Raw genomic sequence first — 23,548 nt, forward strand, 5'->3', positions numbered from 1 at the left:
GGATTATATTTCTCATTTGAGTTGTAGCTCTTGCTTGAGTATCTTCACTTGTAAGCTATCATTTCACTGGACCTGTGTTCTGCTGCAGCAAGTACTCCGGAGATTGCCAGCTGTCTTTGGATCCGTCTTCTCTGCTGCTGCAGCTCCTTCAGCTAAGTGTGCAGACATTGTAGTGTATCTGTTTATTTTCTGACTGGATCTGAGGCGACCACGGTTCCCTCCATATACTGAGCAGGGCACCGGTGGCCGTGCCCCTTCCACTATTGTAGGGGTTACAGTGGTCATCAGTCTTAGGTACGCGGGCATGCCTCGTTCCACCATTTGGATCCGGGCATGTGCTTTAGCAGCATAGGGAGAGCTTTGAGGGTCTGACAGGGGTCACCCTTTATCCTCCCTAGTTTGGGTCCGGTCAGTAGCTCTATTTACTGTGTATGCTCTTGTTGCTCACATACAGCTGTGACAGGGGCTGGACGGATGCGTTCGGGGCCGCTTGTGAGACCCTTCAAACGGAGCTCACAAGCGGAGCCCCGACGCTAGTGTGAAAGTAGCCTAAGGCGGGTGTGTTGGGTCTGGTTTGGTAGGGACGGGATATAATAAAAATAAATGAATTAATTAAAAAAAAGAATAAAAAAAGGGGGGGGGGCGAGAATTCGTAGTTGGTGAAGCAAGGTCTCCGGGGAAGAGCGGTTACAGAGTACCGCACGGTCTACAGGCCTGGTCCACCGTGAGCAATCCTAGCGGAGGCTGCAGGTCAGGGGCCTAGGTTTGCTTGTGTCAGTGTTAAGCCAGTACGGGGGCTTAGTAGGTGCGGCTTGCCGTGGTATTTTACCCTCCCTAGGTTACCAGGTTAAGAAATTTTTTATTTGCAAAGGGTTAATTTGTAAATTTAATTAAAAAAAATTTAAAAAATGCTGCTCTTGTTCCATCATTCACGTTTTACACATTTGAATGGTTTCCTCACGACGTGTGCACAATCCAGTGTTGATGCCTTAATTGTTTTTGCTTCTAGGTCCAAACCTTGTCTCAAGTTACATCCTGAATTTTGGCTTATCAGCAAGGTAGTAGGGGCACACGTCGGGGAGGGGGGAGGAGAGAAGTCACAAGCTTGGTTTGTGTCTCATGCACTGTCTCACGTCCAGGTCGTGCTGTATTACTACCGTTCTGCGGTTGTCAGTCCGTAGGTATTCTGAGCGGGTAAGTGCGTGGTCTTACCCTCTGTGTGTTACTTTCTGGGTGTCGGTAAACTAGTTAGGATCAGGGAAGTCATTCACAGGTTTCTGTCACAACCGTGGTCACTAAGGCTGATTTACAGTCGTTACTGGGTATATTGAAATCCGCCGTACGTATCATGCTGCTAGGTAGGTCGTTCATCTCCCGCTTGCTGGCGCTCCTGGACACAGCTCCGAAACAGGACAGCCCAGTGTGTCCGGATAGTCAGGCCTAGCTGACCTACACATGTGGGACCACTTTCTTTGCCAGTGGAACGGGATGTCCTTGTTATCCCCGAGTTGTCTAGCCAATCTCCTGTAGTCTTTTCGGACGCAGCTGCTAGCTCAGGTTTCGCTGCTATTTTTGGCACCCACTGGGTCGCAGGCGAGTGGCCCGCTGAGGTGAGACAGATCCCAGGTTTCCTGCAAACCTCAGCACTTTTCGAGCTGTACCCCATTGTGGTGGCCGCCCGTGTTTGGGGGCAGCCGCTGGGTAAATCGCACTGTTTGTTTGTAACCGACAACGCTGCGGTGGTAGATATCTTAACTAATGGGTTGTCTAAGTCGTCCTATGTTACATGTCTCTTGAGAGGTCTAGTTCAACTCTCCTTGCAACATCATTTTATGTTAGTAGTACGCATGTGCTAGGTTCTCAAAATGTGGCAGCTGACGCTTCATTGAGGGCTAATTTCCCCCTTTCCGCAGGTCATGCCAGAGGCAGATGTTGTGGGCGCTACTGTCCCTCTTCACGAGTCACTAATACTGGTTTAACTGGTCACCTAGAGATGGCCCACTCCTTACACAACTGTCACAACCGTGGTCACTAAGGCTGATTTACAGTCGTTACTGGGTATGTTGAAATCCGCCGTTCGTATCATGCCGCTAGGTAGGTCGTTCATCTCCCGCTTGCTGGCGCTCCTGGACACAGCTCCGAAACAGGACAGCCCAGTGTGTCCGGATAGTCAGGCCTAGCTGACCTACACATGTGGGACCACTTTCTTTGCCAGTGGAACGGGATGTCCTTGTTATCCCCGAGTTGTCTAGCCAATCTCCTGTAGTCTTTTCGGACGCAGCTGCTAGCTCAGGTTTCGCTGCTATTTTTGGCACCCACTGGGTCGCAGGCGAGTGGCCCGCTGAGGTGAGACAGATCCCAGGTTTCCTGCAAACCTCAGCACTTTTCGAGCTGTACCCCATTGTGGTGGCCACCCGTGTTTGGGGGCAGCCGCTGGGTAAATCGCACTGTTTGTTTGTAACCGACAACGCTGCGGTGGTAGATATCTTAACTAATGGGTTGTCTAAGTCGTCTTATGTTACATGTCTCTTGAGAGGTCTAGTTCAACTCTCCTTGCAACATCATTTTATGTTAGTAGTACGCATGTGCCAGGTTCTCAAAATGTGGCAGCTGACGCTTCATTGAGGGCTAATTTCCCCCTTTCCGCAGGTCATGCCAGAGGCAGATGTTGTGGGCGCTACTGTCCCCCTTCACGAGTCACTAATACTGGTTTAACTGGTCACCTAGAGATGGCCCACTCCTTACTAGCCAAGTCCCTTTTGCCGTATTCGGCTAGGGCGTATCGCACTGGGTAGAGGGCATTTTGCAGGTTTCAGGGAATATGCCCTCAAAGGGAGTCTCGTTTTGTGGAATACATCCTTACCTTCATTGGATACTGCCACTCGGAGCTCAAGCTGTCCCACAACACAGTGAAGTCATACTTGTCGGGGGTTCAGCATTTCTTCTCTGTCAGTCATCCTGAACGGGCATCAGTGTTTTCTGTGCATGCTGTCAAAGCTACGTTAAGGGGCTTGAGCAGATGTGGACCAGGAGGCCAAGTACGCAGACAAGCTGTTACTGGACTGCTTTTCGTAACCTATCTGACATCCTGGATAGGAACCCTTCCGGGGTTTTGCCAGCCTGGTGCTTAAATCCGCTGTTTATTTAGCCGCCTATGGTTTCTCGAGGCCTGGGGAGTTTACTTGTTCCCCTAATAGTAGCAAGTTTCTCAGTCAGCCAGTTGGTCCAGGATCCCGAGGGTTACGTGCTGCTGCTGAGGACGTCCAAGACCTCGCAGATTGGTCCCCCAGTCCCAGTGTTCTATTTCCCTATGTCTCATCAATGGTGCCCTGTCAGAGTTCTTCATCAGTTGCAGACAGCCTTAGCTGGGTTCAGGCCAGATAGTCCACTATTGACTTTCGGGGTTGTACCACTCGCTACTCATCAGTTCGTGTCTCACATACGCTCCTTAGTTGCCAGTTGGGCGGTGACCCAGCTACGATCTCAGGATATCCATTCCGTATAGGTGCAGCATCCAAGGCCTCCAAGAATCGGGTACCGGCGCATGCCATCCAGAAGTTGGGTCGTTGGCGCTCCTCGTGTTTTAGCCGCTATATACCTTACCCCAAAACTGAGATGTCAATGGCTTTCCGAAGTCTGGTTTTGTGATTTATGCTGTAATAATTACTCCTGCTACTCAGTATGTCTTTTGCCCTCTTTCAGGTGTCCCTACTACGGCTCGGTTGCGGCATAACTCTAACCGCTTCGGGGCAGGGTAGTCTCAGGTGGGACGGGGTTCATTCTCTTGGTTGCCACGACCACAAGTGTAAGGCCGATTCATTGGCCTGTATTTGTGGGAGGGGCATGGCTGCCTACTTCAACGGCCAGCGTCCCTCCCAACTTGTACGTCGTTACAGCGTTTCCCCACTCACCCACCCTTACTATCCACTACTCTTAAAGGGGATGCCCTCTTTCAGGTGTCCCTACTACGGCGCGGTTGCGGCATAACTCTAACCGCTTAGGGGCAGGGTAGTCTCAGGTGGGACGGGTCTCTTAGTTGCCACGACCACAAATACATAATATGGGGATATTGGAAGACTAAACATGTTATATGCGGACCGGTCCTGCAAAAAATCTAAACCAAATCTCCAAAAAGACCAAAATCTGAACCCGACTGACCCGAGATGCAGAGTGGTGTGTACCAGGATGGCGCTACCCCGACGCGCGTTTCGGCGTGCCTTTGTCCTTTTTAACAGTATATTTTGTTATACATTGTAACTTAATAAAATACAATTTTTTATGGGTAGTTTGCGAGCTCCATTTTTTGTTTTGGTTGTATGCCAGGCTTTAGCAGAGCAAAGCTGGAGAGGAAAGAAGCAGTTAGGGTCGTCACGATACGAACATTTTGATTTGATTTCGATACCATAAAAAAGTATGGCGATACGTGATACCATTCAATACCACGTGAAAGAAAAGTAAAACTCCCAGAAAGCTGCGCGCATCCCGCATTTTATGGAACGCCCGGCCCAAAATAGAACAGTCCTATCCTATTTTTGGTGGGGACAAGGTGACAAAAATATGACAAATCATGTGTTCACTGCATAAGAGATATTTTTTAATAGTTCAGACTTTTTTGGATGTGGCGATACCTAATATGTCTTTGATATTGTTTATGTCTTTTTATATGTAAAATTGGGAAACTTTATTTGAACTTTTTATTTATTAACTATTATCCCCCTTATGGAACCCTTTTCCTATTCACCCTAATAGAGATCTATTAGGGTGAATAGGACTTTACACTGTCCCTGCTTTGTGCACCCAGCAGGGAGCTCACCATAGCAGCCATGGATGGCTTTAGTAGTGTCCTGGCTGCCAGGGTAAGTTATCGGATTTCAATGCTGGGGCTCCAATCGGAAGCTGCCACTGCCACCAATGAATTTACTGAGGAGGAGGGGAGGGGACCTTGTGGCCACTGCGCCACCAATGAAGATAATACTGAGGAGGGGGGCCCTGTGGCCACTGCGCCACCAATGAAGATAATACTGAGGGGGGGCCCTGTGGCCACTGCGCCACCAATGAAGATAACACTGAGGAGAGGAGGGGGGCCTGTGGTCACTGCACCACCAATGAAGATAATTAACATTATTATAGTACTGAGGAGGGGGAACTGTTAACATTGTGCAACCATATAATTAACCCTTAAATACAAATGTGCCACACCTGAGGGGTTAATTGACGGGGTTCGGCAGGATCGCGGCTCCCAGTCATTGAGGCTGGGTGCCGGCTGTGTGATACAGCCGGCACCTGCAGCCTACATTTGTAGGGTTAATTTAAGGCTTTAAGGGTTAATTATATGCATTGGTGGCGCAGTGTTAACAGTTTCCCCTCCTCAGTATTATAATAATGTTAATTATTTTCATTGGTGGCAGTGTCAGCTCCACAGCCCCTCCCCTCTCTTCTCATTGGTGGCAGTGACAGCCGTGTCATAATGGGGAGAGAAGGGCTCCTGGGAGGGGCTCTCTCCTTCTCCACTGTAAAAAAAGCAAATCCCTGTATCGTATCGATCCGGGTACAAAAGTATCAATTGGGTATCAAAATTTCAATACCAGTTGCAACCCTAGAAGCAGCAATGTATGCCTCTGCCAGTACAGCACTCAGTGGGGCCTCTATGCCTGCAGTGGAATCTGTACACCTATACACTGTTGACATGTCAGCGGTGTATGGATTCCAAAGCGCTATAGACACCATGTAAGTAAGTAAAATTGGGGGAGGGGATGACAGTAATAGTACAAAAAAAGAATATTACAAAAAATAATTATATGGGCATTTAGAATATTTTTAATAAACTTGTTTTTAAAGGTTAGCCACACAATAACAAAAATCGTTATAAGTGAATAACAGTTGCCCTTACATTTACATGGACCATTTACATTTACACCACCCTTGGGATAAGGAATAATTTGTGTTTTCTTCTCTTGTATGACTAGTTTAACTGGTATTATATTGGCATTAAGTCTTGTACTAATTTATGGTCCCTATGGTGCTTATTATTTCTTATATTATAGCGACATTATGCATAGTGGTAAAGTAAGGCTGGCTCAATTTAATAGGCTTGTATCATTATACGTGCACTACAACAGACACTTTTATAATTGTATATGGATTACTGTTATTGGATATATACTATGGCTGTAACCATCACAGTTTGACAGGTATTATATACTTCTGTCATTATTAGGTGCTATTTTTGAATCAAGATTAAAAGTAATAGTTCATTTGGGATTAAACATGAAACATTTACCTCAGAAACCCCACATAGTGAAGACATGAGATTTCAAAGGCGTGTATGTCTTTTATTCTCTTATTTCACATTATTGGCATGAAATATATACAAAGATTTCTTACATCCATTTTTCATATACATGTTTAGTACATCACATTATAATACACATCAAAATGTACCGTACATACAAATGATAAGTTTGTAATATTTATAGAATTCGGTGCATTCTGTTCAGTCTCTTCTGATGGCATGGAGCATTGAATATTTATATGCAGAAACACTAAAACAAAAGAAAAGATATAATTATTTGTAACAATGTAAGCATTTTACATTATAAATTCACAGTACAACAGAATATTTTTATGTACATATCAAATAAACCTATAAAAAATAATACATAGGCATATTTTATATTTAAACGGCCAGTGAAAGTTTAGTAAGTAGATAATATTTTTCATTCCATGTTGCCTAAAACTGGGGTGCATCCTATAGTCCAAAAAATACACTAAATTCATTTAACCTATACAGGGTAATTCAAAAAGAATGGTGCAAAATGATAGCCTCTGTATTCACAATTGTTTAAACATAAATTTATTCACTCACATGAAAAAGACACTATCTATCCACGTTTTATCTATGTAAGCTCCATACATGGCAGATGTCTAAGCGGTAGCCCAGCTCTGTCCAGACACATGTCAGCATCTGTAATAAAAATAGAATGGGCACTCATATATCCGGTACACAAAGTAGGCAAAGCGACTCGGGTGATGTGATAATAATATATTAATTTATTATAGCAATATGTATGTGCCAATGAATATCAATAATATTATAACCATACACTATTGATATTATATGTAAAATGTAGAGCAGATAACCAGTGGCACTACACCAAACCTAAAATTGTCAGGATGCGACTGCCGAGGAGTGGTGCCTCACGGAGGTGCTCAGCTTGTAGCTGCAGTGAGCATATGTGATAAAAAGAAAAAGAAAACAAAACGAGCGGCACTCACCGTTGATAGGCAGGTTACTTTATTCCATGGCAGGAGGGGGGTGCAAGGGTTGCAGATACAGCAGCAAATAAGCAACAGCCGTTTCGCGCGTGTATGCGCTTCTTCTGGCTTTCCAACACTGAAGAGGTCACGGCACCTTCTTATAGTGCACAGGAAGCCGCATCATCACAGTAATATGCTTAATTACTAAGTAATCAACACCTGGCCTCTCAAGAGGGAGGGCAGGGATTACAGTCAGGCGGGACCTCTTCAATGATGTAAGGTGCATATGTGAACATACATAAACCAATAAGAACAAATCAAAATACGAAAATACAATAAGCAAGAGTGGTTCATTACAAAAATACGCTCATATCTATTTTTTCATTTAGTCCCAGCGGACCCAATGCATCCGTGCGTAGGATCCATATAGTTTCTCTTCTCAGAAGCTCCCTTTCTCTGTCACCACCTCTTTCAGTGCGGTTAACTACTTCAAGGCCAGCAAAAGTCAGCACATTGGGATTTCCACTATGTGCCTTATTCACATGATCTATTAACCGCGGAACACCCTTTCCTGTTTTTAAGGAGTTTAGGTGTTCGCGGAATCTTTCAAATAAGCAGCGGATAGTTTTTCCGATGTAGAAGCGTCCGCATCTACATAAAATTATATAAACCACAAATTTGCTGCGGCAGGTAATAAGTGGAAAAACCCTATGTTCTATCCCTGCAAAAGAGATCACTTGTAGTTGGGAATTGAAGCTGCAGAAGGAACAGTTTCTGCAACTCCTATTCCCTTTTGGTCTCTGTTCAGACAGCCATGTGAGACGTTTTTTCCTGAAATGGCTAGTTACCACTTGATCGCGTATAGTATGGCATCTTCTAAACGCTATCACTGGTTTCATATCTTTCAATTGTTTTAGGGAATCGTCCCTCACTAGGATACTCCAATTTTTCTTTATGACCTGTTTTATCTTATCGGCCATAGGACTGAATTTAAAGGAAAAGGCGAAGGGTGGGGGCCCTTTTATTGAGGGTTTACCCTCCCTTACTTCTGTCTGATGTACTTGTGACGCTTTTGTCATAGCTTGATTCAACAAGTCTGGGGGATACCCTCTACGTCTCAGCCTAGCGCGCAGATCCTGCGCCTGTTTATCATAACTCATTGAGGTGGTATTTATACGTGCAAGTCTTCTGAATTGGCCATATGGCACTGATTGTTTTACTGTGCTTGGGTGATAGCTGGAGAAATGGAGGAGGGAGTTGGCGGCGGTCGGCTTGCGAAAACCTTCCGTCACCAACTCCCCCTCCACCACTGATACCACTACATCCAGAAACTCGATTTTATTGCCCCCAAACTGGTAAGTAAATCGCATGTTCATGTCATTCTGTGTATTCAAGTAATCCACGAAAGCCCGGAAATGTGCCTCGTCGCTGGACCATATGATGAAAACATCATCCACGAATCTGTAATAGGCATGCATATATTTCAGAAATGGATTAAAACTCGAGTACACAAAACGGTCTTCGAACCGGGCCAGGTACAGATTGGCAAAAGTACACGCCACTGGGGTCCCCATCGCGGTACCGACCCTTTGTTTATACCAGGAATCTCCGAACATAAAGGCATTGTTAGTGAGAATTAGTTTCAGGCCTTCCGTGATGAACATCTTGAAGTCCTCACTTCTATCTGTGTTCTGTAGGACTTCCATCACTGCCTCAATGCCCTTATCCTGAGGGATCCGGGTATAGAGACTCTCCACATCGAGGGACACGAGTCGGAACTCCTCCTGCCACTGAATATCGGTCAGTGACCGGAGGAGGTCCGACGTGTCCCTCAAGGTTCGGTGTAGTGCCACTGGTTATCTGCTCTACATTTTACATGAACTTTTTGAACTTTGCTCCTTATTGGCTCCGGTAGAGCACACACGCAACCTACTCATATGGATCAAATTGGTTCTGTACCAAATATGATGGACAGTTCAGCAGAGTCTGAACTTAAACCGGGAGTAATGGAAGGCAGAGAGGGGGCAGACGCATATTTCTTGCAGTGCAACCAAAAAGATATTTACGAAATACTCAGCACAAAAGCTCTGGAGGGAAAAGTGATACAAATGGCTGCAAAAGAAGTCCGTATTTATTGGACAGTCAGCTCGCTTAAATCCTACCAGGAAAGCAAAAGAGTGCCAAGAGGTTTAAGAATTTTCAAGGAAATATCCCAGTTCCAAGAGGACCCACTTTTTGTCACTGAATGGCATCGGATCCACCAGGAATTTTCCCTCACCATTATGGACACAGTGCTAAAACAAAATGAGAAAGAATACGCTAAAATAACAACTGAATTACAGAAAGCAAAGACCGTTTTGGCATCCCGCCATACTGACAGCCAATCGCAAGCCTTTTTGAAACGAATGGATAAAAAACTGACCATAATACAAAATAGCATAAAAGAAAATAAACGTGACAAGTTTTTACGTGATAAGCTAGATTACGACGCAGGCAAAATGTTCAACTGGGGCAACAGACAACAGACAAGGATACGTCCAAAAAGAAGGAAGAGCGACTACTGGACATCAGATTCGGACTCTAGTGCCCATGATGATACCGACAACTCTTCTATGGACATGAGCCCTTTAGACAGGGCACTAGAAGGGGAAGAGGGAATAGTAAGAAACAAAAACAAAAATATAGGGAAGCAAGGTTACAAACGCAAACAGGTATCCTGGAAACGATAGAGGAGGAACCTGTCAGTGAGGAGACCCTGGTGGTTAATTTGTCCGGGATCGAATTGCCCCGAGACTGTGAACGCGTGCTCAATAAGGGCCTCAATTACAGTCTCACGGAACAGTTCGATCCAGTACAATTCGAGATAGACCTATTTAAAGCCACCAGAAAACTTAACCTTAAAAGAATATATGAGAACCCTATAGCTCCCAAAATACCTCCTATCCACCTTGAAGGGGAACGACCTATGAGTATCGGCCCTCTAGGTTTCAGCATCAATGCTAACTTTAGCGATGAAGAAATCTCTTGCCTTGAGGCCTTGACAGATTCCGTGTTGAGGGATCAGGCACAGGATATTGAATGCCCTGCGTTTACAGGGGGCATTCGCTCCACCTATTGTCCCCCCTTGCCCGCCGGCTCTAGCATTGACCTCTTCCAGCAAAGAGTGTTGGAAGAGGTTAAGGCTTTAGTATATCCCCGTGCTGAAAATAATCTCACAGATGCAGAGAAAAAAGCCTTAAAGTGGCTGAAAAACAGAGAGGATCTAGTGGTGAAGCCGGCGGACAAGGGGGGTAATATAGTGATACTGAGCAAGTCTTACTATGTTTCCGAAGCACTTAGACAATTGGATGACAGACAGGTGTATGAGAAATTGTGTACTGATCCCACTTGGAAAATCCAAAATATTCTGCGCAGTTTTTTACATACATACGTAGAGAAAAATGTAGTACCACGCCAGCAGGCAGAAAAACTGCTTCCGATTTTTCCGAGACGGCCCACCTGGTATTTTTTGCCTAAAATACACAAGTCACTGACCCAGCCCCCTGGGCGACCTATTGTCTCCGGGACTGGGTCAGTGACCGAACCGGTGTCCAGGTACATAGACTGGCTGTTGAGACCTATCGTTAAGATGATACCCTCACATTTTAGGGACACGTCGGACCTCCTCCGGTCACTGACCGATATTCAGCGGCAGGAGGAGTTCCGACTCGTGTCCCTCGATGTGGAGAGTCTCTATACCCGGATCCCTCAGGATAAGGGCATTGAGGCAGTGATGGAAGTCCTACAGAACACAGATAGAAGTGAGGACTTCAAGATGTTCATCACGGAAGGCCTGAAACTAATTCTCACTAACAATGCCTTTATGTTCGGAGATTCCTGGTATAAACAAAGGGTCGGTACCGCGATGGGGACCCCAGTGGCGTGTACTTTTGCCAATCTGTACCTGGCCCGGTTCGAAGACCGTTTTGTGTACTCGAGTTTTAATCCATTTCTGAAATATATGCATGCCTATTACAGATTCGTGGATGATGTTTTCATCATATGGTCCAGCGACGAGGCACATTTCCGGGCTTTCGTGGATTACTTGAATACACAGAATGACATGAACATGCGATTTACTTACCAGTTTGGGGGCAATAAAATCGAGTTTCTGGATGTAGTGGTATCAGTGGTGGAGGGGGAGTTGGTGACGGAAGGTTTTCGCAAGCCGACCGCCGCCAACTCCCTCCTCCATTTCTCCAGCTATCACCCAAGCACAGTAAAACAATCAGTGCCATATGGCCAATTCAGAAGACTTGCACGTATAAATACCACCTCAATGAGTTATGATAAACAGGCGCAGGATCTGCGCGCTAGGCTGAGACGTAGAGGGTATCCCCCAGACTTGTTGAATCAAGCTATGACAAAAGCGTCACAAGTACATCAGACAGAAGTAAGGGAGGGTAAACCCTCAATAAAAGGGCCCCCACCCTTCGCCTTTTCCTTTAAATTCAGTCCTATGGCCGATAAGATAAAACAGGTCATAAAGAAAAATTGGAGTATCCTAGTGAGGGACGATTCCCTAAAACAATTGAAAGATATGAAACCAGTGATAGCGTTTAGAAGATGCCATACTATACGCGATCAAGTGGTAACTAGCCATTTCAGGAAAAAACGTCTCACATGGCTGTCTGAACAGAGACCAAAAGGGAATAGGAGTTGCAGAAACTGTTCCTTCTGCAGCTTCAATTCCCAACTACAAGTGATCTCTTTTGCAGGGATAGAACATAGGGTTTTTCCACTTATTACCTGCCGCAGCAAATTTGTGGTTTATATAATTTTATGTAGATGCGGACGCTTCTACATCGGAAAAACTATCCGCTGCTTATTTGAAAGATTCCGCGAACACCTAAACTCCTTAAAAACAGGAAAGGGTGTTCCGCGGTTAATAGATCATGTGAATAAGGCACATAGTGGAAATCCCAATGTGCTGACTTTTGCTGGCCTTGAAGTAGTTAACCGCACTGAAAGAGGTGGTGACAGAGAAAGGGAGCTTCTGAGAAGAGAAACTATATGGATCCTACGCACGGATGCATTGGGTCCGCTGGGACTAAATGAAAAAATAGATATGAGCGTATTTTTGTAATGAACCACTCTTGCTTATTGTATTTTCGTATTTTGATTTGTTCTTATTGGTTTATGTATGTTCACATATGCACCTTACATCATTGAAGAGGTCCCGCCTGACTGTAATCCCTGCCCTCCCTCTTGAGAGGCCAGGTGTTGATTACTTAGTAATTAAGCATATTACTGTGATGATGCGGCTTCCTGTGCACTATAAGAAGGTGCCGTGACCTCTTCAGTGTTGGAAAGCCAGAAGAAGCGCATACACGCGCGAAACGGCTGTTACTTATTTGCTGCTGTATCTGCAACCCTTGCACCCCCCTCCTGCCATGGAATAAAGTAACCTGCCTATCAACGGTGAGTGCCGCTCGTTTTGTTTTCTTTTTCTTTTTATCACTATTGATATTATAACCTGAACAGAGCAATATCCCCAATATATCCTAAATGAATAAAACTTACATAAAATACACGATATATAAAATGCACAATATGTATAACAATCCACTGTTGTAGCTAATAGAAATCCGGTGCAAATAGTTGGGCTAAATAGATTATTGCTGTTATCTAAAACAGTGGCTGGCAGCAAATATATCTCCAGAGATAAATAAAGTGAATAATAATTAAATGGTGTATCCTGTGATATAAAACAGTTTAGTGTATATTATACCTCTATATACAATATATAAAGATAGTGAATATAGAAAAAAATGGTGTACAATCAGTGCAAAATATGAATATAAATATATAGATATATAAATAATGTGAAAGGGTCTCTAGAGAGTCAACAGTAATTTGCTGCGTCCTACTGATATAGTCTTTCTTTGATATTAGGAAATGTGGTCTGAATATCAACTGGATCCACACAATTCCTAGAGGTAGACTTGATTCCAGCAGATATCAGCCTAAACAGGTTTGAACGTAGTCAGCCACAACAAGCGCGGCAATATAAATGTATCCAGCAATGTTGCAAGGTAATTGAGCAGCAATACAATTTTCTCCGGCAATGTTACAAAGACAGTGCAGATGTATCTGACAGTGTTGCGCCGGTTCAATTGTAGCCAGCAATATTACTCCGGTTCAGATATAGCAGTGTCGAATCGGTTTTACTCACATGCAGTCCTGCTCCCACCGTGGCGTCCCACGTGGTATGGGTTCAGGAGGACTCGCCTTTAGGTAGCACGATCAGAGTCTGTCTTGTTATCCGCTGGTAATGCTGTGTATACCCGACTGTGAACGGGAGCGCTGTCTATCTCAGGCTGTGACCCTATCTGGGTCAATTCTGGTGATAGAAGGTCTCACTCGCTGAACTATATCCAAAGGGATCCACAGTTCGGTTAGCCGCAATTCGGATGTCCTTTTTTGGAAAGCGCTTTCTCAATTCAGTCAATAGTAGAAAACTGTAGCCGGTCTCCTGTCAGGTCCAATTGCTCCTCACCAGACGCATTTCGAAGGCTAACTGCCTTCTTCCTCAGTGGCTAATTTGGATCTGGCTGACTTGCCGGCTATTTATCCATTTTGCCTCCAAAGGGCTCCTTATTAAACCTGGGATGGGCCCAAGAGGTCTGGATTCTCATGAGTCTAATTAACATGTGTTGCGGTATTCCTGCGGTATATCTGCTGTTTTTATACACACATGCGTTTTTTATATTGTGTGTTCTTAAATCCGCTAAGATCCTTAGACATGTCCAATTTTATTATAGCAAATTGCATTTGGATCATATAAACAAGATTTCATCCAATATCATATATTAATAAAAACACATTTTTATTTTTTTAAAAATATATAAGATATATACATAAAAAAAATATATAAATATATAAGATATATATAAAAACTGAACACCTTGATTAAGAACATATTAAATAGTGGGGAGCTTCTGTATAACGTCTAAAAATATATATAAAACTCTTTATAAAATCCTTTATATAAAATAAATTATATAATTATTTTATTCTCCATGATTTTGTGGGGTATTATATCTACTACAGGTATATATAAATATTTTTATAAGGTTTATATCAACATTTTTAATAGACAGCAGGATATATCTGATGGGGCTCATCCCCTGAAATGATTCGGGCAGACTCTATAGAAGAATGGTAGATGATGGTATGGGGCCGGAGATCCACAGCGCAGGGGGGGTCATAGTGCTGCTAAACAGCCCGACTAGTACCCCCCATGGGCCGAAGACACCCGACCCATCACAAAAAACCAAATATTTCCAACTCGGCATTCAGCCCTGCTGGGGCCAAACTGCCGAATTCGAAAATCTTCCTAGACTCTGCCCTAGACATTCGGGCAATATGATTGCCCCCTCTCCAATGCCTTTCTATCTGTTCGAATGCTGCGAAAGTTAGAAATTTTGGATCTTGATTATGTATCAATTTAAAATGTTTTGATAGTATATGTTTTTCATACCCTTTCTTAATATTATTTATATGTTCCGCTATCCTAATTTTTAAGGGTCTTTTAGTCCTGCCAATGTATTGTTTAGCACATGAGCATTCAATGATGTAGATTACATTTGCACTATTACAAGTGAGAAGATCTTTTATCTCAACTGAAAAATTATTTTGTGTTGAGGTCACTCGTGTAGTCTTTTTTGCAAAAGATGTATTCCTACAATTTATGCAGCATCCACATCTATGAAACCCACTCCTTTTTAACCATTTATTAATGGGTCCGGTTTCTCTTGTCTGACTTTTAATAGATGGTGCTATCTTCAGGCCCAAATTAGGGGCCTTTGTATACACTATCTCCGGTGTTGGTGGGATTAAAGAGCCTATGGTTTTATCCTTCTGGATAAGATGCCAGTTGTTTTTGATGCTCTGCTCTATTTTTTTGTGTTGTGCATTATAAGGCAGTACTATACGGAATTTGTTGTCATCAATGGGTTTATCATCCTTTTGTTTAGTTTCAAAAAACAATTTTCTATCCATTTTTCTAACCTTACATAAAGCTTTTTCAACAACCATCTCTGGATATTCCTTCTCCAAGAATTTGTTCCTCATAATAACAGCTTCATCCTCAAACTCTGTCTGGTTTGTGCAGTTCCTCTTTATTCTGCGGAACTGTCCTGTGGGTATATTCAATAACCAAGAGGGCAAATGACAGCTAGAAAAGAGGATGAAGCTGTTCTTGGCTACCTCTTTCTGAAATGTGGTACAGATATAGTGTTCCATCTGGGTAGTGATCCGAATATCTAGGAATTCTGTATATTCTTGATTGATATTAGAGGAGAATTTTAAATTAAATTCATTTTTGTTAATGTCCTCCAAGAAGGTGTGGAGACTAGATATATCTCCCTGCCAAACAAAAATAATATCATCGATATAGCGCTGCCAGAGCACCAGATCAGACCCCAGCCTGGGTAAGATGGTCTCTTGTTCCCATTGCGCCATAAATAAATTAGCATAGCTGGGGGCGAATCTGGTGCCCATGGCAGTGCCTCGAGTCTGGAGGTTATTATGCCCCCTCAAAAAAGAAATAGTTGTGCGTTAAGATATATCTCACACCTTCTGCCAAGAATTCTATTTGTCTATCTCTAAAATTACCATAATTCCTCAGCTGTAACTTCATACTGTTTATGCCCTGTTCATGATCAATCACGGTATAGAGTGACTGTACATCCAATGTCCCTATAAGCCAATGTGGCTCCACCTTCAGATTTTCCAATATCTGGACAATCTGTGTGGTGTCTTTAAGATAGGATGGAGTGTTCTTCACTGTAGGCTGAATTAGTTGGTCTATATATTGGGACATATTGGATGACAAGGACTTTATACCCGAGATTATGGGGCGACCTGGTGGATCCGACATACTTTTATGTATCTTGGGCAGGCAATAAAACACAGGTAGTCTCTGTTGTGTCCCCAAGATAAAATCAAATTCCTGTTTGGAAAGTAGTCCGTCCTCCAGTCCTCCATTACAGTATTGACTTAATAATTCTGAAAATTCTTCTATTGGATCCTTCCTCAGTTTCTTGTATGTTGTTGTATCCGCAAGCTGCCTCAAACATTCTGCATTATATTTAATAGTTTCAAGGAGAACAATAGCTCCGCCTTTATCGGCAGGGCGAATAGTCAGGTTATTGATTTTTTGTAATTCCTTGATTGCTTTAATCTCGTGTGAGGTCAAATTATTTCTCCTCAACTGTTTATCAGATACCTTCCTCAAATCTGTCTCTATATTTTTCCTAAAGGTAGCTATCTCTACACCTATTTCTTGTCTTGGAAATTTTTTTGATTTTGGTTTCAAAATTGTATGTCGAACCTCACTATCCACATGTTCATCTGTACTTGTTAATATCGGATTTTTAAAAAAATATTTTTTCAAACAGAGTTTCCTCACAAATTTTTCTATGCCTACATACGTATCAAATTTATTCAGTTTCGCTGTAGGTGCAAATTTAAGACCCCTGTTCAGCAGTCTTGTCTGAGAGTCAGTCAAGACGACCGAACTTAGGTTCACCACAGCGTCTGAATTTTTTATCTGTGTCTGTTGTAAGTCCCTCTTTTTTCTTTGGGATCTTCGTATCTTTCTTTTGGGTCTAGATTGTGTTGATGTCTGTGGGTTCCCTCTCTCAGATGTTTGGGTGTATATGACTGTCTGTAATTCTGAGGGGGATGAGTCCTCTGTTGTGGTTCGTAATCGTCTGATTGATGATTGAGCCGGCCCCATACCATCATCTACCATTCTTCTATAGAGTCTGCCCGAATCATTTCAGGGGACGAGCCCCATCAGATATATCCTGCTGTCTATTAAAAATGTTGATATAAACCTTATAAAAATATTTATATATACCTGTAGTAGATATAATACCCCACAAAATCATGGAGAATAAAATAATTATATAATTTATTTTATATAAAGGATTTTATAAAGAGTTTTATATATATTTTTAGACCTTATACAGAAGCTCCCCACTATTTAATATGTTCTTAATCAAGGTGTTCAGTTTTTATATATATCTTATATATTTATATATTTTTTTTATGTATAAATCTTATATATTTTTAAAAAAATAAAAATGTGTTTTTATTAATATATGATATTGGATGAAATCTTGTTTATATGATCCAAATGCAATTTGCTATAATAAAATTGGACATGTCTAAGGATCTTAGCGGATTTAAGAACACACAATATAAAAAACGCATGTGTGTATAAAAACAGCAGATATACCGCAGGAATACCGCAACACATGTTAATTAGACTCATGAGAATCCAGACCTCTTGGGCCCATCCCAGGTTTAATAAGGAGCCCTTTGGAGGCAAAATGGATAAATAGCCGGCAAGTCAGCCAGATCCAAATTAGCCACTGAGGAAGAAGGCAGTTAGCCTTCGAAACGCGTCTGGTGAGGAGCAATTGGACCTGACAGGAGACCGGCTACAGTTTTCTACTATTGACTGAATTGAGAAAGCGCTTTCCAAAAAAGGACATCCGAATTGCGGCTAACCGAACTGTGGATCCCTTTGGATATAGTTCAGCGAGTGAGACCTTCTATCACCAGAATTGACCCAGATAGGGTCACAGCCTGAGATAGACAGCGCTCCCGTTCACAGTCGGGTATACACAGCATTACCAGCGGATAACAAGACAGACTCTGATCGTGCTACCTAAAGGCGAGTCCTCCTGAACCCATACCACGTGGGACGCCACGGTGGGAGCAGGACTGCATGTGAGTAAAACCGATTCGACACTGCTATATCTGAACCGGAGTAATATTGCTGGCTACAATTGAACCGGCGCAACACTGTCAGATACATCTGCACTGTCTTTGTAACATTGCCGGAGAAAATTGTATTGCTGCTCAATTACCTTGCAACATTGCTGGATACATTTATATTGCCGCGCTTGTTGTGGCTGACTACGTTCAAACCTGTTTAGGCTGATATCTGCTGGAATCAAGTCTACCTCTAGGAATTGTGTGGATCCAGTTGATATTCAGACCACATTTCCTAATATCAAAGAAAGACTATATCAGTAGGACGCAGCAAATTACCGTTGACTCTCTAGAGACCCTTTCACATTATTTATATATCTATATATTTATATTCATATTTTGCACTGATTGTACACCATTTTTTTCTATATTCACTATCTTTATATATTGTATATAGAGGTATAATATACACTAAACTGTTTTATATCACAGGATACACCATTTAATTATTATTCACTTTATTTATCTCTGGAGATATATTTGCTGCCAGCCACTGTTTTAGATAACAGCAATAATCTATTTAGCCCAACTATTTGCACCGGATTTCTATTAGCTACAACAGTGGATTGTTATACATATTGTGCATTTTATATATCGTGTATTTTATGTAAGTTTTATTCATTTAGGATATATTGGGGATATTGCTCTGTTCAGGTTATAATATCAATAGTGTATGGTTATAATATTATTGATATTCATTGGCACATACATATTGCTATAATAAATTAATATATTATTATCACATCACCCGAGTCGCTTTGCCTACTTTGTGTACCGGATATATGAGTGCCCATTCTATTTTTATTACTATTGTTTTTTGATGATTGGGTACAACATCTGTTTGGTGCACCTTGCCATCACAAATCAGAGGTGAGCCGTCCTTTATCTCTGTTTCCTACATGTCAGCATCTCCTTGGATATAAACTACACTTTTTAGTGATGCGTCAGATCCTGTGGCTGGGGTGCAGATACAGGATGTAGCCTCACAGAAAGAAATTGCAAGGTGGATCTGGTGATCATGGAGGCCAGAGAAACATTGCTGAATCGTTTAGGCTGGGTTCACAATTGAGCGTTTTACAGCGCGTTCAAACGCGCTGTAAAACGCTCAACACATGAAAACCAATGCTTCCCTATGGCCCTGGTTCTCACTTGAGCGTTTTACAGCGCGTTTCAACGCGCTGAAAAATGCCCTACGCTCAAAAAAGTTCTTGAGCTTCTTTGGTGCGTTTTGTCGCGCGTTTGCGGCCATAGGATTGCATAGGAACGCGCAAATATGTTCTTTTGCGCGTTTGTGACCAGAAAAACGCGCGTTTGGCACATAGCAACAGGCAATAAAAGGCCACACCCTATAGACAGGGCTGTATTTTCATTGGACAACACTGCTGTCAAATACGCGCGTTGACTATGGACAAAAACGCGCATTAAAACGCGCGACAAAAAACGCGCATTAAACGAGCATATCAAATACGCTCAAGTGTGAACCCAGCCTCAGGCTACTTTCACATTAGCGTTTTTCTTTTCCGGCATAGAGTTCCGTCACAGGGGCTCTATACTGGAAAAGAACTGATCAGGCATTTCCTCATGCATTCTGAATGGAGAGCAATCCGTTCAGGATGCATCAAGATGTCTTCAGTTCAGTCTTTTTGACTGATCAGGCAAAATAGAAAACCGTAGCATGCTACGGTTTTATCTCCGGCGAAAAAAACTGAAGACTTGCCTGAATGCCTTGATCCGGCATTTTTTTCCTTAGGGCTCTTTCACACCTGCGTTCTTTTCTTCCGGCATAGAGTTCCGTCGTCGGGGCTCTATGCCGGAAGAATCCTGATCAGTTTTATCCTAATGCATTCTGAATGGAGTGAAATCCGTTCAGGATGTCTTCAGTTCCGGAACGGAACGTTTTTTGGCCGGAGAAAATACCGCAGCATGCTGCGCTTTTTGCTCCGGCCAAAAATCCTGAAGACTTGCCGCAAGGCCGGATCCGGAATTAATGCCCATTGAAAGGCATTGATCCGGATCCGGCCTTAAGCTAAACGTCGTTTCGGCGCATTGCCGGACCCGACGTTTAGCTTTTTCTGAATGGTTACCATGGCTGCCGGGACGCTAAAGTCCTGGCAGCCATGGTAAAGTGTAGTGGGGAGCGGGGGAGCAGCATACTTACCGTCCGTGCGGCTCCCGGGGCGCTCCAGAGTGACGTCAGGGCGCCCCATGCGCATGGATCATGTGATCGCATGGATAACGTCATCCATGCGCATGGGGCGCTCTGACGTCATTCTGGAGCGCCCCGGGAGCCGCACGGACTGTAAGTATACCGCTCCCCCGCTCCCCGCTCCTACTATGGCAACCAGGACTTTAATAGCATCCTGGCTGCCATAGTAACACTGAACGCATTTTGAAGACGGCTCCGTCTTCAAATGCTTTCAGTACACTTGCGTTTTTCCGGATCCGGCGTGTAATTCCGGCAAGTGGAGTACACGCCGGATCCGGACAACGCAAGTGTGAAAGAGCCCTTAGGAATGTATTAGTGCCAGATCCGGCATTCAAAATACCGGAATGCCGGATCCGTCCTTCCGGTCTGCGCATGCACAGACATTTAAAAATGAGAAAAAAATAAATACCGGATCCGTTTTGCCTGATGACACCGAAAAAACTGATCCGGTATTGCAATGCATTTTTCTGACTGATCAGGCATTTTTAGACTGATCAGGATCCTGATCAGTCTGAAAAATGTCTGATCATTTAGAAAAAATGACATGCGTTTGCATACAGGCAACGAAAATGCCTGCCGGAATCAAACAACGCAAGTGTGAAAGTACCCTAATTCCAGCATGGCCGATCCAATGTTTCAGTAGTTTCATTCAGGTATTGGCAAACACGCAACTGGAAATAAGGAGGAGACTACTTTTGGCAGATCTTCCTCTATTTGTGGCATAAGCCATTCACTTAGCCTTTCTAGATTAGGAGTGGCCATTGACAGTATTTTCTGCAAAAAAGAAGGGACTGTAGAATTACACAGAACACATTGAGTGATGTTTATCAAGACTGGAGTACCCGTACCCCAGTCTTGATCCCCCTGCACTGGGGTGAGATGAGCCTAGTTTATTAAATAAATCAGGCACATCTCTGCCCTGCCATGTACCAGATACTGAGGTCTATGCTGACTACAGACTGGAGTAAACTTCCGCTATAACTTATGGCAACCTTTGGCAAAAGTTAAAGTAAATCTGCCAGGCATTTAATACGTTTATGATTGGTGTCTAAGTATAGGTAGACCCTCTCATAGAAAAACCTCAGTAGTCTCAAAATGTTTATAAACTGTACTGAGTGTGCCTTATTGTATTTAATTTAAGATTTAACTTTTAATTTTTATATATAAAATAAATGAGACTGTGGAATATAGTGAATTCCTGCCTACTTAGGGAAAGAAGGATGGGTACTATATTAATAGGGTATGGGCCTACTAAAGAGACTATAGGGGGTATATACTGCATATAGAGGATGGGCCTACATGGACCAGTAACTTTCCCTATATGCTATCCCTACTTGGCCTAGTCTGGTCAATGGGAAAGCCTCACTGGCTGTAGTCGGGGCACTCGTCCTTAGAAGGACGACCCCCAGCCTCAGGAACCTCGGGCCTAGATTAAATGTCCCTATGCTCTTACCTCCCTAATTGGTGTGATCTGTGAGGAGGAGGACACAGATCACACCAATTAGGGAGGTAAGAGCATAGGGACATTTAATCTAGGCCCGAGGTTCCTGAGGCTGGGGGTCGTCCTTCTAAGGACGAGTGCCCCGACTACAGCCAGTGAGGCTTTCCTATTGACCAGACTAGGCCAAGTAGGGATAGCATATAGGGAAAGTTACTGGTCCATGTAGGCCCATCCTCTATATGCAGTATATACCCCCTATAGTCTCTTTAGTAGGCCCATACCCTATTAATATAGTACCCATCCTTCTTTCCCTAAGTAGGCAGGAATTCACTATATTCCACAGTCTCATTTATTTTATATATAAAAATTAAAAGTTAAATCTTAAATTAAATACAATAAGGCACACTCAGTACAGTTTATAAACAAATCTGCCAGGCAGTATGAAGGCCGCTCCCTTGTACGAAGCCACGCCTCTTTTCTTGACACTTCGGAAAAGTACCAAGAAGCTTAAAAAGTCGCAAATTATGGTGCTTATGTGGTCATTAGATAGGGCCTGAGTTCCCGAGATAGGAGCACCTATTGGACATTTATGGCATATCCTTTAAGATAAAGCAAAAGAATAATGCACACAGTGACAGTCACAGCACAATAGCAATTTTCTACAGGGAACTATTTTCATCCATACATCACATACCTGATAGGAATGAGGCTGGCAATTGCTATGATCCCAGATAGAATAAAACAGGTTCCACTGAATGTGTTTAGAGTGGCTTGATAAATCTTAATGAATACAACTGATGTCAACAGCCCTGAAATGGTTAATGGCAGCTGGAGAGCAACAAATACTTTACCTGAAATTAAACATATGAATTAACAACTATTATAACTAAATAAACAAAATAAATCAATATTTGGTATACATTCTCATCCTGTATGCTGGCAATGTACAGAATCACTGTATGCAGCAGCGCATACATCTTGTTCATTGCACCATAAAATTGCAAATACCTGACCCCTGATCCAAGACCCCAGGCCAGGCCCCTGATCCAAGACCCCAGGCCAGGCCCCTGATCCAAGACCCCAGGCCAGGCCCCTGATCCAAGACCCCAGGCCAGGCCCCTGATCCAAGACCCCAGGCCAGGCCCCTGATCCAAGACCCCAGGCCAGGCCCCTGATCCAAGACCCCAGGCCAGGCCCCTGATCCAAGACCCCAGGCCAGGCCCCTGATCCAAGACCCCAGGCCAGACTCCTGATCCAAGACCCCAGGCCAGACTCCAAAATAAGTCCAGACACTAGAACAGCTCACATTTTCTCCCCTGTAACCATGTCTCTGCAGGTCCTTCTGCAGCTCCTGCACACATTGGTGCCTTTGAGAATGGCATTTGGGTGCCTTTTTGTCACGTTTTTGCCAAGATTACAATGAATATGTGAATGGATGTGAAACAATACAGGGCTAGAGCATAAGTTTCTGACTCCTGCAGTCTTGTCAGACCAGTATGTGAGAAAAGATGCTAATCTTGCCTCATGAAGGGCATGACCCAGGAGCAAATACCTACTTGTGTATTATAAATTGTAAAATGGGTTTGTAGGAGGATTGGAATTCAGCCTTGCACCTCTTACAAAGAAGACTGTATCCTTTACAATAACTATGGCCGTGTGTTACCATTTGACCTTGTTGCAGTGACAATACTGTACCACCTAGTTGAACTGTTGAACTTTCTAGAACATACCAAAATTGTTATAATGTTGTGTTTCTGCATGCCATTATATCTCCCAGGACCTACTGTAGGTGTGCCATTTGACTTGCACCCATG

The 23,548-nt window shown here is 43.2% G+C and overlaps 1 protein-coding gene across 1 annotated transcript in view; it reads right to left on the minus strand.

Moving 5' to 3' along the window:
• Positions 1-6,326: 6,326 nt before the first annotated feature.
• Positions 6,327-23,548, minus strand: part of LOC120989308 (thymic stromal cotransporter homolog) — a 32,872-nt gene continuing 15,650 nt past the window's right edge. Inside the window, exons 3-4 of the mRNA XM_040417324.1 lie at positions 22,429-22,585; positions 6,327-6,542 (exon numbers count right to left, since the gene is read on the minus strand). Of these exons, the coding sequence (XP_040273258.1) occupies positions 6,494-6,542; positions 22,429-22,585 (206 nt within the window). The 3' untranslated portion in view covers positions 6,327-6,493. The remainder of the gene's footprint in view (positions 6,543-22,428; positions 22,586-23,548) is intronic.

This window comes from Bufo bufo, chromosome 2, assembly GCF_905171765.1.
Source record: "Bufo bufo chromosome 2, aBufBuf1.1, whole genome shotgun sequence".
Lineage (NCBI taxonomy): Eukaryota > Metazoa > Chordata > Amphibia > Anura > Bufonidae > Bufo > Bufo bufo.